General features: G+C 45.5%; 1 protein-coding gene across 2 annotated transcripts; it reads left to right on the top strand.

The window, feature by feature from the left end:
* Positions 1-505: 505 nt before the first annotated feature.
* On the top strand, positions 506-14,196 carry VEZF1 (vascular endothelial zinc finger 1). Of its 2 annotated transcripts, XM_027660281.1 has the most exons (7): positions 509-846; positions 4,893-5,590; positions 6,294-6,357; positions 7,350-7,533; positions 8,952-9,170; positions 11,295-11,339; positions 11,698-14,196. In XM_027660281.1, the coding sequence occupies exons 1-7, from the start codon at positions 817-819 to the stop codon at positions 12,123-12,125; spliced, it is 1,668 nt and encodes a 555-aa protein (XP_027516082.1). In that variant the 5' UTR covers positions 509-816; the 3' UTR covers positions 12,126-14,196. The 2 variants fall into 2 exon arrangements, with proteins under 2 accessions (XP_027516083.1, XP_027516082.1); XM_027660282.1 differs by lacking the exon at positions 11,295-11,339 and having other exon boundaries at positions 506-846.
* The last annotated feature ends 4,468 nt before the right edge of the window (positions 14,197-18,664 follow it).

Raw genomic sequence — 18,664 nt, forward strand, 5'->3', positions numbered from 1 at the left:
AACAACAACAACAAAAAAAAACAACCCCAAGCTTCCACCGGGCTCTAACAAAACCCCGATGGAACAAACGCCGTGTCTGGGAGAATAAATTAATCCCTCTTTAAACAGCCTGACTCAGGGCCGGCTGACGAGGGAGCTTGTTTTCTTTTAAAATAGGACGCGAGCGGGCCGGATTTCTGTAAAAACTGGCGAAATCCTAACGGGAATGGGGAGGAATAGGGACGGTGGAGCGTGCAACCCCTCCCTTTGCCAACTGAGTCACAATTTTCCCCCTTTCTGTCGGCGAAAGACTGACTTAAAAACACCGCTGTTTATGTAATTCCGAAGAAAATCCAGTGTACCAGAAAAAAAAAAAAAATCCGAAAAAAAAAATCCTCGCCTGGCTTTTGTGAGCCTCGCGAGCCCTTTCACGCTGGATTGTTTTCTCCTGCTCTTTTTGAGCTGGAAAACATAATATGTGTGATTGCAGCAGCAGCGGGGGAAAAAAAAAAAAAAAAAAAAAAAGCCCAGCACATCACCTTTCTCAAGGTAAAATAATCCTCTTTGCACGTTCCCGGTGGCGGCCGCTCGCTTCCTCACTGTCCTCCTCGGAATTAAACCCAAACCCAACCCATGACACGAGTTTGAAAACCTGAGTTGAATGAATAAATCCGCCAAGAGCGAGCACCATTCCTTTAGAGAGGAAAAATTCGTCCCTTGCAAGTACCAAGGGATGAGTCACTCGCTCGGGTTCTCTGCCTCCGAAAACACGCCGGGAATGTTCCGGGGAGCCGGTACCGGGAGCTGGGCACTGGGTTTTCCGCCTTTTCGTGATGGATGCGGGTGATGCCATCGAGTTTGGCTGAGGTCTGGTGAATTATTTCTCACTCTAGTGGGCAGTTGTGATTCGCACGTAGGAAACTTCACGCTAGGAAGTTAATCTCCTTAGTTTAGGGCCATCTCCCTCCGAGCCGGGGCTGGTGTGGTGCCTTGCTGCCTCCCAGCTGAGCGCTTTCCAGGGGAAATTTTTCCTGGGCTGGCAGGACGGTATTGCAGCAGGCTCTGAGAAATGCCAAGTAATGCTTTCAAGTACGTGTCCAGCTCCTCGCTGCTCGTCCGTGTTTTTTGAAGGTGCTGAGTTTTGAAACAGTGATGTCACAGGCTGATTTAGGAGTCGCCTTTGCTGCTTTTAATTAACGAGTCAGCAGTTCACTTTCCCAGCTTGCGACTCGGATGCATCTTCATAAAACTGTGATGTGGAAATTTTCCTCTGATTTTTTTTCTTATTTTTTTGCCCCAAATAATAAAGCTTTCAGAGCTCATAATAAATGCTGAATATCGTTTCTGGAGTGATTTTGTTAAAAATCAGCGATTTGGGTTGCGAGCATCCCAAGGCACCCAGCTGAAAGCAGCATTAAGGTACTCCTGATGTGACTTTCTTCTTCCCATTCCTACAGCACACAGCAACCAAGATCCAGCTGATTAGTTAAAATTAGTTAAAAAAAGTGGATTTAAAAGCCTCTCCCCTGTGTCGGTTAAGTAACAAATGCAAGTGACTGAATATTCATGTTCATTCTTCCTGGGGGGAGTTTTAAGCCGAGTGTGTGTTCCAGCTAGGACAGGATTCCTAAGGGACAGTTAAATACCCGGGATATAAAGTTGTAATTTTTAGCCAAATGTTTTCAGAGGAGGTTTCGACGTCGTAATTTTAGTCCTGTAGCAATGGGCTGTGCGACTGCAAATCGCTCCTTCCAAATAAAGTTGTTTGATTGTTTTTAGGTGGCATTTTGATGAATTGTATCCCTTTCTAAAGGCACAATCGTGCTACTGAATAAGCAGTTCTTGTTTGGATCTCCTTAGTCCCCGAAATGCTTGTTTGGAAACCCACTTTTAGTGTCTGGTCGGGAAGCGAAAGTTGTATCTGTGAATGTGAGGAGGACTCATCCATCAGATGGAGCGTTCAAGATATGACTCATCCTAATTTGTTGCTCTCACATTAAGGCTGGAGCACAAAAATATTTTAGCCTCTGGCACTGGAAGTTCACAATGCCACATCCTACACTCCGGGTCACGAATTGCAGGTTTTTTTGTTTGCTGCCCCCTCTCCCCGCGAGGGAAGAAACTAGTGACAGAACGAGGGGGTTTTGCACGAGAGCCTGTCCCAGGCTGTCAAAATATCCCCAAAATGTTGACCTGACGTTAATTCTGGGTCAAGTAAAACTGTGGTCGGAGCCTGAATAGCAGCGCCCGCGAGAGGCGTGCAGCAGGTGCTGCCTTCCCTTCTCCAACAGGGAGTTAAAAAAAAATGCTGCCTGATCCTTTTTTAAAAGGCTTTAAGGCAGGCAGCCCTTGGAAACTGAGGAACAGGGCTCGTGGCACGGGGGCTGCGGGCAGGACGGTGCTAATAACGCTGGCTCTCTGGGAACCAAGATAAGCAGACTTATATAAGCAGCAGCTCCATAGCCTGTAGCCTTATGAATATACATTGTTTTATGTCCACTGTCTCCGTCGGATCCGTAGGAATAAGTGCATCATTACCTTGAAGTGCTGACGATTCTTTGAGGCTTAAAAATATCCATAAACTGCCTAAGTTTGAACCTTGTCCAAAGGATTTGGGCTCTCCATTATCCGATCTGTTAGCTCTGCCTTTGAAACTGTATCTCTGGAGCTATCATTAGGTGCTCTGCAGTGTCTTCTGGTGCAGTTTAACAACACTGTTTAATGCTCATTTAAAGTTGTAAAACATTTCAAATTTTTTTTAAATTAAAATTGTATCCAAGTGCTTAACTTGCTCGATACTGTGCTGTTGGTGTGTATCGTGCAGACTCTATTTTCATGCAATGTGGATGTCTCAGTGCCCTCTTAAAAACACGGAAGATAAATGGTTGAAAATCCACAACTGACACTGAAGTCAGGGAAAAGTTTAATGGAGCTGCTGGAGCTTGTGCCGTGCCCTGATTTAGCAGCGTCGCCTCCAGGAGGGTTCTGGATCCGGCTCTTCAGCAGTCCTTCTGCAAAGCAGCCCCTGGGGCTGTTGTTTGAGGTGGCTGCTGTGGCCAGGCAGGTGTGGTAATATCCAGCCTACCTGTTGCATCCTGACCTTGGGCACAGGCAGGATGGAAAATGCAGATACAGGTGGACAGGCTGGCCTGGCTCCTAAGGATTCCCACAAGTTTTGTCTCCTGTTACCATCCCAAATCCAGGCTTCATCCCGTGAACTGTTTTCCTGTCAGATAGGCTTGGAGTGTTAGGGAGTTCATATTCCTCCCCACATAGGTTAGTGTTGGTACCCCCTGGTGCTTTTTATCCAAAGATCACCAGCATCACCCTCCTGAAAAGTGAGATTGGAGTGGTGAAGGGCTTGTGAGGGGCAGGAGCCACCCTACAGCCAGGGAGAGGTGCTCTGGGGTGGCCTACTGCGATGCAGAGATCCAACTCCAAAAGCCTCCAGATCCAACTAGGAAAAAGTCCCAGAGTGAGCTTCTAGAAATACTGACTTCTGCAAAGGACGTGTTGAAATGGATTCCTGTGGGGAGAGCATTAGCCTGAGTGCACTCCCTAGCACTGTCCATCCTCAGCTGATCTAAAAGTAGGCAGGTTGGGGTCACACACCAGCACAGTGTTTGGTTCAGCTTTCGCAGCCTCGAGTCGTGCTGTTTTGTAAGGGAAGCTGTAGGAAAGGAGTCCTGGAAGGCTGCAATACTGATCTAATGGGAATGCAAGTTTCCCCAAACACAGCTTCAGGCCTGGCACGCTGCGCTAATAACGAGCCTGATTTAAAACTGGTCTGATGAGACCGAGGCACATCTTGAATACAGATGCGCTTAAACTGGCTTAAGGTGCTGGAGTGATTTATTTTAATGCTCCATTAGGCTGAATTGGTCTGTGTGGTTTCTAAACCACTTTAAAATTGTATCTGCCAGGGTTTTGTCCCAGTCTCACTGGATGAGTTTTAATAACAGTATCCACTGGTTTTCTGCCTTAGAATAACCAAGCATGGTGCAGCACAGCCCGTGGCGGTGCAGGCTGCAGCTCAGCTGAGCAGTGCTGGCCCCGGTCCCCCCTCTGCCCCTTCCCTGTAGCTTCTCCCACTGATTCTGTAGTCCAAAGTCAGTTGGTATTGGCTGTTTTCAAACAGCTTTCAGAATTTTTTTCCCAACACCCCCCCATGTGTGCTCTCCAGCATCTCTAGATGTCTCCCAGTGCGTATCGATTCGCTTCTCTTCCTAGCACAAAGTAGCTGCTGACGAAGAGAAAAAGGCCCTGTCGCTATTCTTGTTAGTTCCAGACACAGAGAGCACAGTGGTCAGTGGATAAATGCATCGGGAACCTGCTAAATATAGAGATGTGGCTTTAGACAGCTCCTGATTCCAGTTGCTTTGGTTTCAGTGCTGGCAGACTGGTATGAACACGCTGTTTAAATAAGACGCCTTATCACATCCTGGCTCTCTGTGGCTGCAGTTCAATTTTCAGTGTGCACTAAGCTTGACTTAAAGGTGGGGCGTTATTTTGCAACTCCTGTCAGTACCTTCGTCAGCTCCAGAGACAGTCCCGAGGTGGCATCTGATACAATCATTAGCAAAATGAGTTATCTGTTATGTAAAGATCAAACGCTGTGTTAGTAAAAGATCTGACAAGCATCTCATTGTCTTCCGTAAAAAGTTGCCCTCCGGAAACTTAATAATTCTTTGGTTGTTGTGCTGTGTCCTACACTTACCACAGGATCTGCACAGCGACTGCATTTACAGTGTGAGTGGTTTATCTTGTCCAAAACCAGAATTATGTAACCTTCCCCTGTTGTTCCTTCCCTGGCTTTTGGTCTAGAATATGCTTTCCTGTTGTTTGTAAATGTTCTCAACCGTGTTAAAGTGAGCGCCCATCCAGAGAATTTAAGTGTGAATGTTTGGTTTTAGGCACACGAAGCCTCCCATCACCAACAGCAGGCAGCACAGAACAGTTTGTTGCCTCTCCTGAGCTCTGCTGTTGAGCCGCCCGATCAGAAGCCGATTCTGCCCTTACCAATAACGCAGAAACCTCAGCCTGCACCAGAAACATTAAAGGATGCTATCGTTGGGATTAAAAAGGAAAAACCTAAAACCTCCTTTGTGTGCACTTACTGCAGCAAAGCTTTCAGGGACAGCTACCATTTGAGGCGTCACGAGTCCTGCCACACAGGGATAAAGTTAGTGTCACGGCCAAAGAAAACTCCCACCACAATGGTGCCCCTTATCTCGACCATCGCTGGTGACAACAGCCGGAGTTCGCTGGTTTCGACTATCGCAGGCATCCTGTCCACTGTCACTACGTCTTCCTCTGCCACCAACCCCAGCAGCAGCGCCGGCGCCACGGCCATGGCGGTGACGCAGACGGTGAAGAAGCCCAGCAAGCCCGTGAAGAAGAACCACGCCTGCGAGATGTGTGGAAAGGCCTTCAGGGACGTCTACCACCTCAACCGGCACAAGCTGTCCCACTCCGACGAGAAACCCTTCGAGTGTCCCATTTGCAATCAGCGCTTCAAGAGAAAGGATCGCATGACCTACCACGTGAGGTCTCACGAGGGGGGCATCACGAAACCCTACACCTGTGGTGTTTGTGGAAAAGGCTTCTCGAGGTACCGTGTAGCAAATCCCAGGCGCGCTCCGCTCTTGGCTCTTCATACACACAAAGGGTTAAGCTGGCAGAGCGAGGGGCTGGGAGAACCCAGGCCTTTGAGGAGATTGGTGAGGGGATAAGGAGCCTTGCCTGCCTCCAGGGTGGGGGTCTCCATCTGAGCCAGGTTAGCAGTGGCCAAAAGTGGTCACTTTTGTAGGAGAGTGGTTGGAAATGGCTTCACAGGCCCTGTAGGACACATGTCTGTGTCACGGGGGTGGGCACGGAGCCCCTGTACCAGCCTTTGCCACAGTCTGTGACCGAATGGGGCAGGGCAGGTAAACTGTCACCTGGACTTGTAGCAGGGCTGAGGGCACTGACAGAGCTCTGGGGGGAGCTTGCATTGCTGCTGGCTGTGTCTGTACCTGTGCTTGCAGCAGAGAAAACATCAACCTTTACAGCTGCTGCGCTCTCACCTTTACACAAGGTGTGACCAAATGTACCGTTTTTGGGGGTGTAAGGAGAACAGGGTTAAGGATTAAGCTGCAAACTGGGTCCCAGAGTAACTGTGAGGAGCTCTGGGTGACAGCCACTGGTAGGTGAGGGGAAGGTATTTATTCTGGGGGCTGCAGGGGGTCTCCAGCAGTGGCAGCCCACTGGCCAAGGTGTCCTTACTGTGTGTTTGTAACAGTGCATTTTCTCTCCTGTTGCTCTCTTTTTTGCAGGCCTGATCATTTAAGCTGTCACGTTAAACACGTTCACTCAACAGAGAGACCCTTCAAATGCCAAGTAAGGGCTAAAATGATTTATTAAGAACAATACTTTGTTGTATCAGTACAATCTCAGGTGAATCTTTCCAGAGCTGTATTTGCTCCCAGGCTTTCCTTTGATAAGCAAGTTTAGGAGTAAAGCCACATCCGCCCGCATAACACAGTGCTGGAGTTCTGGTGGAAGTTTAAAAAGATGCCGTGGCTGCTTTTTTAGGAAGATTAGAGGCTTTTTGCTGTCTTGGAGAACAGCATAGTTGCTCTATTTTACCATATGCTTAACTTAGTAGAGGGGTTGTAACAGCATCCTCAGCTCAGTGCTGATTTGTGGAGTAATGTGTGCAGTGTGTTTCTCAGTGTGTTTACATCAAATGTCTCTCAGTACATCTATTTAAAATGGATGGGAATGGTTGATTCTGGATCCGTTATTTTGCTGGAAGGGGAAGGCAAGTTGTCATAAGTTGATGACTGAGTCTAGGAGAAATAATTAAATTGCCCTTGAACAATTAACTGTTTTGCTTGGAATATCCATGCTTATTCCAACCTCTGTTTTACTGACTCATCTTATTAAATAAAAGGCTCGGGTAAAAAGAATAGCATTAGGAAGAGGTTTTATTTCCTTGTTCTGGATGGGAACAGACGTAATTGAGCAATTCAAGAGATCAAGTTCATATTTGTACAGTAAAATTATATCAAAAAACAACTTTGCCTGCTCCAGGCTTTTTTATAAGCTCCCTCTTGCTTTGGAGGGTAAGGCAACCTGCTATTTTAAGAAATTTCAAGTAGTATTGAGTATGATTTTTGTCCTGATTGTCTCAGAAACAAATACCACTCTCGATCTCTGTTTAGTAGTTTGATTTTGGTTTCTCTATAAATACAGGTAAAACTTAATGTTGTCAGTACATTTAGGATACTGTTTAGGACCTGCAAGGTAAAAAGGGCTCTCAGTGGGCCTTAACTGCTGCTGTAATGCTGCTGTCTGCCCCTCAAGTGTAACTGTTGTCCTCCATCTAGACGTGCACTGCTGCCTTTGCCACCAAAGACAGACTGCGGACACACATGGTGCGCCATGAAGGAAAGGTATCGTGTAATATCTGTGGTAAACTTCTGAGTGCAGCATATATCACCAGCCACTTAAAGACACACGGGCAGAGCCAAAGTATCAACTGTAATACCTGTAAACAAGGCATCAATAAAAGTAGGTGAACGTTTTACAAACATTTCTAATTAACAGTGTGCGTGCGAAGGGAATGGCCTTTGATGACGTTAAAATGCAAGCAACCCGTCAGTCTGGGTGGTCACACCTCTTAAAAGTAGATATTTAGTGACAGAATGTGCTTCAGCTCAAGAATTGGCGTGTGGGGAACTGGTTGGCTGCTAGACTGTGCTCTTGTCCCTTAGGAATGCCCTGCAGTTTGTGAGAGTGCCCAGGTTTTCTCACCTTCTAATTACAGTGCTTCCTCAACTGTGCAGGCCTAGAAGTCCAACAGATAATTTGGAGATTTTAGGCTATTTGAGAACTGCTAAAATCTGCCAGGTTTCAGGTTTAAAGCATCACCTAAAGCTCATCAAAATTAGGAGAAAGATTTCTGTGCTTTCCCTGAGCTTTGACCCCAAGGCTTAATGTTTCCTCCCTCTGGCAGTAGCTGACAAGAAGAGGATTTAAATCCAGCCCTGATGTGTTTTGGGCATTAATGGCATCTGACTGGTGTTGTGCAGGAGGTCAGATGAGATGTTTGTAATAGTTCTCTCTGGTCTTAACCTCTGTGGAGATGCTGCAGCCTGGACCTGGGAGTGCCTAGCAAACAAATGAAGACTTGACTTTCAGATACCTGTAACTTAAGTTAACCCACAGGGTTAGTGATATAAAATGGGTTTTCAGAGGAACAAGAGGAAGAAGTAAGGCATGTCTTTGGAAACTTTGTCCTTAAAGCCTTTTAAACTGTATTAATTTACAACATCTTTGCTGTTCCTGTTACTCCTGGATAATTTGAAGGTACTGGGAATGTCTGAAATGCCTGATTGTTGAGCTTAGTAGGAAATTTGGATGTGAAGTATTTTTTAAGGTATAGGGTTACAGCTCTGGCTTCCCAAGCCAGTTTGGTGGTGCTAAGCCAGTTCACATGAGGCATTTAGAGCAGTTGTTAGAGGTGGGAATGATGAGCTGTACTGTGGCCAGGGAGTAGTGACAGGCTGTTCTGTGATGTAAAGGTAAACTGAAAGTTTTAAGTCATACTTGCAATAAAAAGTAAAAAGGTTTTTTTTATTTTTTTTTTGAGCTGAGGTTTAGAAAAAATGGAATCAGCTTGAGTTCTAGAGGCTCACTGGAGTCTTTGATTTCATTCTTCCTAAATGCAAACTAAATAATCAGAAAGGAAGTGTCAATTTTTGGCAGTTAAAGCAGATGTTCTTGACTTATATGCTGGTTTTTAGGTCTTGGAAAAGTAGTTTTATAAAGCACAGAATTAATTATATGGTTTTAAACACCTCTGTGATTTTTTGCTCTTGGAATCCTGTGAGATTCCACACGCTCTTTATGGAAGTTGCCTTTGTGATCTCAGCAGAAAACAGAGTAACTTTTCAAGGTGAATTTGTGTTCTTACTTAATTGGCATAGCATGCATGAGTGAAGAGACCAGCAACCAGAAACAGCAACAGCAGCAGCAACAACAGCAACAACAACAGCAGCAGCAGCAGCAGCAGCAACAACAGCAACAGCAACAACAGCAGCAGCAGCAGCAACAGCAGCAACAGCAGCAACACGTAACAAGTTGGCCTGGAAAGCAGGTAGAGACCCTGAGATTGTGGGAAGAGGCCGTCAAAGCGAGGAAGAAAGGTAAACCAAACCAATATTGATGGGTTTAGGTCTGTGAGGCAGTGCAGTTTGCAGTTCTGTAGGGAGGTCAAGGTGTCAGGAAGGATGTTTTACAGGACAGTTGCATTCCTGGTGTTAGAAGTCACAGCTCAGAACCAGCAGGAGGAAACAGGCCCAGGATTAGGCTATGTTACAGGAACGCCTCTTTGCTTGCTCTCTTTGCTCTCTGTGTCTATAGCAGCCATCAGTTACAAAGGGAGGCTTGTGTCTGCTCCAGGGCAGGAGTGTGGGCTTTGACTTGCATGTGGCTTTGAGCTGTGTTTGTGCATATTTACCCTTGTTCACTTGTGCATATATATATATATATATGTATATATACACACCCCCCCCCTCTGTCTTTGCGTCACCAGTTTGCATGTGTGTGCTTTCTGTTCCTGTTCATCTTCTCTCTCCCAATTTATTCCATTTACTTTATCATCATTAACTCTCCTGGACTTTTTCTAGACCTCAGAGAACTTACTCTTCTCCCTCTGTTGCTTTTTTTTTTCCTTACAAAATGAACTAATCAGTGATCCTGTTTTTCATTAGTGCTGGATCACAGCTTACCTTACCTGTGCTGCCATAATCAAAGAGGAATTGCTTCCTGTTGTCGGCCACTGTGTCAGTTTGTAAAGAACAAATTGCTTCAGTGTAGTGTTTTTAGGATATAGTAGTTTAAACTCTCCCACTACTGCTGCTTATTTGTTTCACAACAGTTTGATTTCTAATGCCTGTCATGTGACTCTTGTGGATTACATGTTTTAGAAGCTCTTAGTGACCATTTACTGTTTTTCACTGGTTGTTTTTAGGAATGTTTTTGACTCACCTTATTTTTTTCTTTTCTCCTAACCTTCCTTTCAGTTTCTTCAATCTGTTTTTCTTTTCTAGGTCTTGTTTGTGTTTTAGGCTGCTTGCTCCTTTCGCCTTGTTATGCCAGTAATTGAATTCTAGACAGTATAGACACAGCTTATTCATGTTAAGATGTACTGATAACAGAAACATAAATATCATCAGGCCACTAAGCAGATAAAGCAAATGGGTGTTGGATTTAGAAAATCTCTTGAGAATTATTTTCCTGCTTGTTTCTTCCTATGTCTTGTTCCTTTTTCCCTTCGTTGCTTATTGAGATTATTGAATGTGCTTTAACAGAAGTGGTTTGGGGCAGGATGGGGGGTGAGGGAGGTGGGTGGGTAGGAGTGGTGACAGACTGATGCTGTTAGCTTTGTTTGACTGGGGAAGGGGCGTGGGTGGGATGTGTCTTTGGGTGTGACTGTGCTTGAAGGTGAAGTTAGACCAGTCAGTGCCATGCCTGAGCTGCTCTTTCCTTGCTGGTTCTCCTGTGCTGGTGCCACTTGTGGTCGCTTTGCAACACTAGATGGGATTTTTTTAGTCTAATACAATTTATTTTCACAATTTTTATTTTTTTTTTTTTTTTACTCTTTCCCTTCCTTTCCACCCCTCCTAGCCATGGACTTTGAAGAACCAACAGTAACCCTTGAATGGGGCTAATGTTGCTTTCAAAGTTACATTTGTATTGCCCGAGTGGCAAAGCGGACTCTTTGCTCCTGTTTTACCTCTGACACGTGGGTGTAACTGAGCTTGGGGTCCTGCCCTACAAATGTGGAATAAGACACGACTTAGCCGTGCTGTAACGCTGATGTAGAACACGATTTTCCCTGGTTTCTTTAGCAGTCAGCCCTCCCCTTTCCCCTCCTCCTGTTTTTGGAGCCTCCTGGTGTGGGTAGCCGGCAGGTGGTGCTGATGGATGTGTAGAGAGCCCTCCTTCCCCCCTCGGCCCCCCTCGCCAGCCCTGCTCCCCCGTGCCCGGCCCTGCTCCCCACCCCCTGCCCGCCGCCCTCCTGGGTCTCCCTTGCTCAGCACTTCACTCCTGCTTGCTGCTAAACCACCCCAAAAAACCCCAAACGAATGTGGAAGCTGAGGAGCTGAAGGGGGTTGAAGGATGTACCGCTGGGGTAGGCTTGGAGTAGAGGTACTGTGAGCAGCAGAGCAATTAAGTAGCAGTAATTAAGACTGAAATAAGCAGGTAAATATTGAAACGAGCTTTGCTTATCAGTCCCTAATAATGACTTTTTAAAACCTTCACAGAATGTCAGTTCACCTTTGAGAAGGCTATAGAGTACGTACCATTCGGTATGTACACTCTCTCCTCTATTTCTAATGTTCCTCTTGGGAGGATTTTTTTGATTGTACAGTACTGTTTTTATGAACTTGGAAACCCTCTTGCTAAGACAACCTCACTTGAATTCTCAGGAAAAAAAAAAAAAAATTGAATTGAAATGACCTGCATGAGAGTTTGTATTTCCTGTAGGCTATAGAATGTTAACAGTTTTAACTTACTAATAATTCCTAAAGAAAATTATTCCGGAATTTGTACCTGTTCTTGTTTGGTTTTTGGGTTTTTTTGTTCTGTTTTGTTTTGTTTAAATCTTGTCCATGGGTTTTTTTTATGTGTTAAAAACTTTTTGTCTTTTTTATGTCTCATTTTTAGAAGCTGCTAACTTGTGCCAAACCTCCACTGCTGCTACTACGCCTGTGACTCTTACTACTCCATTCAATATAACGTCCTCTGTGGCTTCTGGGACTATCACAAACCCAGTCACAGTGGCAGCTGCAATGAGCATGAGAAGTCCAGTAAATGTATCAAGTGCAGTTAATATATCCAGTCCGATGAACTTAGGGCATCCTGTAACTATAACCAGTCCTCTGTCCATGACCTCGCCCCTCACGCTCACCACCCCGGTGAACCTGCCCACCCCGGTGACGGCTCCGGTGAACATAGCGCACCCCGTCACCATCACGTCCCCCATGAACCTGCCCACCCCCATGACGCTGGCTGGCCCCCTCAACATAGCCATGAGACCAGTGGAGAGCATGCCTTTCCTGCCCCAGGCCTTGCCCACCTCTCCTCCCTGGTAAACAAGTTCTAAACAGTATTAAAAAGGATTAAAATGGAATCCTTACCAGCAGTTCTTTTTTGGGTTTTGTTTGGTTGGGTTTTTTTTTTTTTTCTTTTTTTTTTTCTTTTCTTTTGGTTTTTGTTTTGTTTTGTTCTGTTGGGTTTTTTGTTTTGTTTTGTTTTAGTTCATAATAAATTCAGGCTAAGACACTGGGGCAACACCATCAGAGACCACAGTAGCATCTTCCCCTTGATTTGGCTCACATGGTTCAGGCTTGAGTTTCACTGGAGCACTTCATTTAAAGTAAGTTTTACCTTGTAGCTGACTGATGCTGAATTAGAGCAGATACTTATTTGCCAGAGTTTTTAAAGAAAAAAAAAAAACAAAAAAAAACCAACAAAAAAAAAGGTAATTAAAAAAACAGTTTTATGTTTTATCCCCTCAAATTATAACTTAGAAAATTATTTTAATCTAAACACTAGCAAAGACCCCTCTGTATCTGTGACAGGGTGGATGGCTCATTTTAACCTGCCAGGCAAGTCCACTGTTTCTGAGCTAGTGTAGAACCTTTGTCTGTGTTGATGTTTTTGTTTTTTTTTAATGAGTAAATGCATTACAATGTTGTCATTTAAAAAAAAAAAATGCATTTTTGGAGAAAATATGCATTTTACCTTTGGGAATATGATAATTTCAGGCAGCATTCCCTATGGGAAAGGTGATACCAGCTCTGATATGCAAAGCATATGATAACTTATCATTCTAACTTCAACATATAATAGGGATTGTGACCTGATATTTGGAGATGTAAATATTACCCAACATATTACCCTAAGGGAATAGAGCATTGTAGTCAACATTTTTTTTAAAAAAACTGTTATTGTTTGGTGAGAAACAGCCATGGCTGACAGAAGAGGAGTCGAAATGTATGTAAACATGGTCTCTGAACAGTCAGACCCCCATGGGACTCTTATCTAGGAGCAAAAGGAGTGCTTGGAAACTTAAGAAATATTGCTTTAAGCTGGAAGATTCTGGAGGCCCTGGGTGTGATTTTTATGCCCTCTGCCTCCCAATCAGAGCCTGCTGGTGTTCCAGCAGGGGACAGACGTGTTAGTTGTTCACTAGAAGTTTTGTCTTATATTAAATTGTATACAGTTTTTATTCTAACCACTAACTAGGTAGGATGCCCCTCCAGGACAAGCAGAGAGCGTCTTTTAATTTCTCCCCTATTTCTTAATCAAGTGTTGTGCAAATCTGTTCAACTTTGTAAATATTTGCAAACATCATCATTTTTACGTTATTCTTCTATTGTGTTAACACATTTCTATGAATTTGTGGGAGTTCTGGGGTGCTGAGCTGTCCAGCCCAGAACTGCTCCATAAATGGTCACACATGTTTAAGCTACATGTGCTTTTTATTTCTTAACCTGTTTATCTGTACATAAAGTAGAAAGCAAAAATCTAGGGAAACAGATATACTTTTTAGACTATCATGTCACATATTCACATTTTTAAAACTTTGTTTAAAAAAAAAAAAACAACAAACAAACCACCCTAAACCCAAGACTCTACATGAAACAAACAAAAAAAAAAAAAAAAAGAGGAAAAAAAAAAAAAAGAAATTACAGTTGAGATGTTTTTATCTTAATGAATTTGAGAGCTCTGGAGATTAGCGTGTGCATTTTCACAGAGTCATAGCAGGACTGACCAGTCACACTGGACTGCTTCCGTTCCTCCCCGGCCGTGTCCGTGCGAGCAGTGATTGCCAGGCTGCTGGCTCAGGTGACAGGTATCTGTATCCTTATGTGAAACTGTTCTAGGGGCTTGGACTACATAGTAAAACAAAAACAGACAAAAAAAAAAAATAAATAATAGAGCTTAGTGTAAAATAATTTTATAAATGATCTTTTGTACTTTAGGACATCAAATTGTACAACTTTTGTATATATAAAAGCTTAGGAACTTTCTGTTTAGCAGAAAGGAAACACATTCCTACACTTTTAATGTATATGTTTGTTATAATGTCCATGTAAACATATGCCCTATGTTTGTGCCTTTTAATTAGTTTGTCTCAATAAACAAAAATGTAGAGAAGAATATGTAGCTATGACTTTGTTACCACTGTTCTTACTCCAGCTGTGTAGAGGTCTGTGTTTTCTCACTGTGTGGAGCTCGGGGAGCGGCACGGCCGGCCCGGCCCCGGGGGCATGCACCCCAACCTCCCTCCCCACAGCCCCCCTGCATGTTGGGACCTGTAGATTGCCAGCCACCTCTGGGACCCGGGGCCACGACACCACCTTGCACCAGTTTTCCAAAGTAGGTGTAGCCTTCTGGGTCTGGGTAACCACAGAGATGACCCTTAGGTGAAGTTTGGGTGTCCCTGAGCTTAAAAAAAAAAAAAAAGGGAAAAAAAAAAAACCAAACAAAAGCATTAAAAGCCAATATGAAAATGTGTACTAGAAGTGGTTATCTATGAATTACTTACAATAAACAGGTGTGAGACTTAATTGTATGTTGTCAATTACTGCAGTATTGACAGTGGGTCCCTCGCACAGCCTGGCTGCTGTTATTTTTATCCCAGCAGTGTAGCAGTAGAATAAACACATTAAACACCGGCAAGGAAATTTTTCACTGTGACAGAGGCTTCCCAAACCACTAACCATGGTGCTCTTAGCATGGCATAGGAAAAGGGCTGTTTCCTTTTTATTTTATGTTGGTTCTGCTCGACTGTACCTGGTTTATGTCCACAAAGCTGCATTAGCTAATTGTCGACCTGTTTCATTTGTACTTGGGTAAACATTTGCTTTGTGCCGTGTATTAATGGGTCCGAGGTGTCCTCAGCTGTCTCGGTGCGGACATTGACTGCGCTCTGTAATGCCGTCCTACCAAATACATTAAGCTGTTTTTCTGACAAACAAAAGCTACCTGGTCAAGTAGTTTATCCGACGTGCATGCTCCCTGCTAATCCATGTCCGTCCCCGTGCGGCGGGGCCGGAGCTGTCACGGCCGGTGATCCGTGCGGCACCTCGCGTTAAGGCTCTGGGAAAATGGTGGCTGTGAAGAACAGATGCTCCTGTTACACCGAGTTAGTTTCTATGCAGCTGATGCGCTTAGCCTAGTTTATTTCATGGAAACTTTTAAGCTGGATCGAGTCCAACATCCAGGGAAGCCTATTGCTGCCGTTGGTTCGAGTGGGGTTTATATCGAGCCCATTCAGGTCTCCGATTGCAAGGAGTTCAATAGGGGGTTTATTTTTTTCCTTCTGAAGTTTCCGTAAGCATTCAGCGTGAGGTGAATGGCTTAGCACCGACTGAGGGTTTTAAAAGTTGAATTTTGCCTTGGATTTGTGCCGTGGAAAGTCAGAGCAGGCAGATGAACGGCACAGAGGGGCGTCCTCCGCGCAAGGAGAGCCGCGGGTGCCGGCTCTGGAAGCGGCCACGGGGACGTAAGTATTCCAGCCCAGCCACCCACGCTGCCAGGAGTGGTGCAAACGGTATAAATGGGCAGTTTTTCTCTTTATTTGGAACACCCCACCACTTGCAGAGGGTGTTTGGGGTGAGGAGAAATCCGGGATTACACTTTTTGTTGAAGAGTTACACCTGAGTGTTGTAAATGGGGAAGATTCTGTTCAGTCAAGGTGGATCAGAGAGAAACACGTTTTATTCTCAGCTTAAGAGTTTAATTCTGTTTGCCCTTGTTCACCAATAAAACATTTTTTCCTCCCTCTTAAAACAACTTTTTCTTTAGAGAGGCGGAAGAAAGAATGTGTTTGCATTTGTCCACGAGAGGTTTAAAGAAAACCACCCAGACCCCACTAAGCTGTTGAGCTGCAGCAATCCCAGGTTACATAAAGGGGCCGGGGCTGCCGAGGATTAGCCGGGGCATTCTGGGTGCTGATAAGCCTCCAAGTTCTGCTTGCTCTTCCCTCACTTTTATTTTAGAAACAGCCACTCAGAGCTGTATCCTAAAAACCACCTGGGGTTCATTTTCAAAGCTGAGAGGGTTAGATTCCCACCAAAGAGAGAAGGAGGGAAAACTGGGATTTGAGGAACGCTCAGGTTTTTGAAGCATCCAGCACTGTGGTGTTTTTTATCTCAGAGTCCCCATGTGGGAGCTGAGTTGTTGAGAAGTGAACAACAGTTTGTCAGTGCCGGGCCCTTCGGAAAACTCCTGCCCTGCTCATTGGTGGCTGAGTTTATCCATCTCAAAAATAGATTGAACAGTGTTTTCAAAAGGCAGCTATTAAAAGCGCTTCAAGTTTTTAAATGCCGTCGAGGTCTCAGTGCTTAAGTGGACCTTTTAACCCATGCTTTTTAGAGAAAAAGTGTAAAAATAAATCTCTTCTGATTGTCAGAGAATAAAACAAATTAAACCTGATCCCCTTCTACGCATTTGTTTAATTCAGCATGTTTATACTTCTTATCTTTGGATTGTTCGCTCACAGCTCCCAGAGCAGCAGCTGAGGGGTGACAGAGGAACTACGTGCTAATTTTTATGTCAAAAATAGCTTTCACCTTTAAAGGCACATGGCTCACTGGCTGTTTGCTAATTACAAAAAGAATGCCAGAGCTTCTCCTGCAAATCCATTTTACAGCTGTGTTCAGATTGGACTGTCAGCCCCTGGTTAAAATTGAGTGCTGAGGTCTTGACCTAGAAACAACCCTTTTTTGGTATTGGTTTGGAAAGAGTGTTTCAGTGCTGAGAGGAGCTGAGCCAGGCTGTCCAGCCAGCTCCCTCCTCAGCTGGCAACCGCCACAGCATCACATCATTCTGTCAGACATTGCATCTCCCTGAAGCCCAGATCAGGACCACTGGGCAAGCCAGGCTTATGATTCTTAAAAATGTTATATTTTGTTGTTGTTGTTGTTCAGGTTTCTGGGCTATTCTGAATGAACCTGGTCTAGTGGAAGGAGTCCCTGCTCTTGGTGGGGGGTTGGAATGAGATGAGCTTTGAGGTCCCATCCAACCCAGATCATTCTGTGGTTTTATGATTTTTAAAAGCCCTGGGTTTTCCTTTAAGGAAGCATCGGTGCTTTTTGAAAGTCACACCATTGGCATCTGCAATCATTGCTTGTGTCAGAGCACAGACCTCTGCTTTCCTCCAGAGCATTTACAATCCCTGCCTCCCAACCAACCCATTTAGTAAAAAAAAAGGACATTTCACAAATGTGTGGAACCTTTTGTTGTCCAGAGAATCAGAAATATTCCATTCACTTTTTCACTTAGTTGTTCTCACCAGCTGTCAAGACAAAACCATTTGTGTTCTGTGTTTTCCGTGCAAGGCTTGTTTTCCAGGGAATAACCAATTTCGTTGGAACTGGCTGAATTACATTCACTATTAATTCTTCATAGTTGTGTATTTCTATTCCCACTTCTTTTTAATTCCTAGTGTCATTAGCAGCTAAGACCCATATTGAAGGGATATAAAACTGCCTGTTTTCCCTGAAACAAGCCTGGATTAGGAAGAGATTGCAGCCACCAAAGCTCGCTGCAAGGTGCTGTGCCTTGGAAGAGTCTGGTCTGCGTTAACTTGGGGGAGAGAATGTTGTGGCACATGTTCCGTACACACTGAAGGCCAAAGGTTTGCCTCCAGTGTTTCCACTCTTATTGATCTCTGAGTTCCCTGTCAGAGCCTTCCAGATCTTAACCCAGGATCGCTCAGCTCCCAGACATGGATGAAACGATTGAGTGGGAAACACCTCAGCATGGAGAGCTGTCCTGTCAGAGCCCTGGACCATCCCACATGTGAGCTTGGGCTCCAGCACCCACAGATGTGCATCCCAGTGGCCTTGCTGGATGCAGCAGGGTGTGGTGGAGGCCGTGGTGCCCAGGGATGTGGATTCCTCCCACAGCATGTCCGGGAGGTTTGGAGAGCCACGAGGGAAGCGGAGGCTCTGACCTGCTGCTGTTCGTGATTTCGCTCTGGTCTCTGTGGAAGGGGAAGTGTCTGCCCTGTGTAAACGGGCTCCTGTAACTGGTAAGACGAGATCACTTCCCGTCCTGAGCTGTCAGCTGGAGCGCGGGACATGGGATACGGCTGTTTTCTGTCTGTGCTCCAAGTGATGCTCTGCTACAACCCCATCTCTGATGCTCAGCCATGGGGCAGCAGTAGCGTGTCCTCTTCCTTACCACGGGACTGGGGGTCCAAGCTCCAGGAGCCTGAGACACTCCAAATGTGTGGAGGAGGCTGAGAGCCTGGAGAGCTGGGATCCATCCATCCATCCATCCGTCCATCCATCCATCCATCCATCCGTCCATCCATCCATCCATCCATCCTCGGGATACTGCTCCCTCCACAGGCTGCCCGGGGCGAGAGATGCCGACCCCAGGGCTGGGGGTGCCAGGGAAGCCTGGGGAGAGCGGGGGGACCCCGAGACCCCCAGCCCCCGTCAGGGCTGCTTCACCCCGGGAGGCGGCGGGGGCCGGGCGGTGCCGCCCCTCGGTGCTCCCGGGGGGACACCCGGCCCGGGGGGGGTGACCCAGCCCCGAGGGGACCCGCACGCCCCCCGCCCCCGCAGCCACTGGGCTCGGCCCCGCTCCCCGCGCCCCCCCGGCCCGGCCC

Source organism: Corapipo altera, unplaced genomic scaffold (assembly GCF_003945725.1).
Source record: "Corapipo altera isolate COAL_440 unplaced genomic scaffold, ASM394572v1 271, whole genome shotgun sequence".
NCBI classification, from domain to species: Eukaryota; Metazoa; Chordata; class Aves; order Passeriformes; family Pipridae; genus Corapipo; species Corapipo altera.

Bases quoted from the DNA above. Each gene is read 5' to 3' on its own strand.
- VEZF1 (XM_027660281.1), top strand. From the start codon at position 817: ATGCGGGTGATGCCATCGAGTTTGGCTGAG. The intron at 7,534-8,951 runs GTAGGTGAACGT...TAATTGGCATAG, and splicing joins TAAACAAGGCATCAATAAAA to CATGCATGAGTGAAGAGACC. The intron at 11,340-11,697 runs GTATGTACACTC...TCTCATTTTTAG, and splicing joins TATAGAGTACGTACCATTCG to AAGCTGCTAACTTGTGCCAA.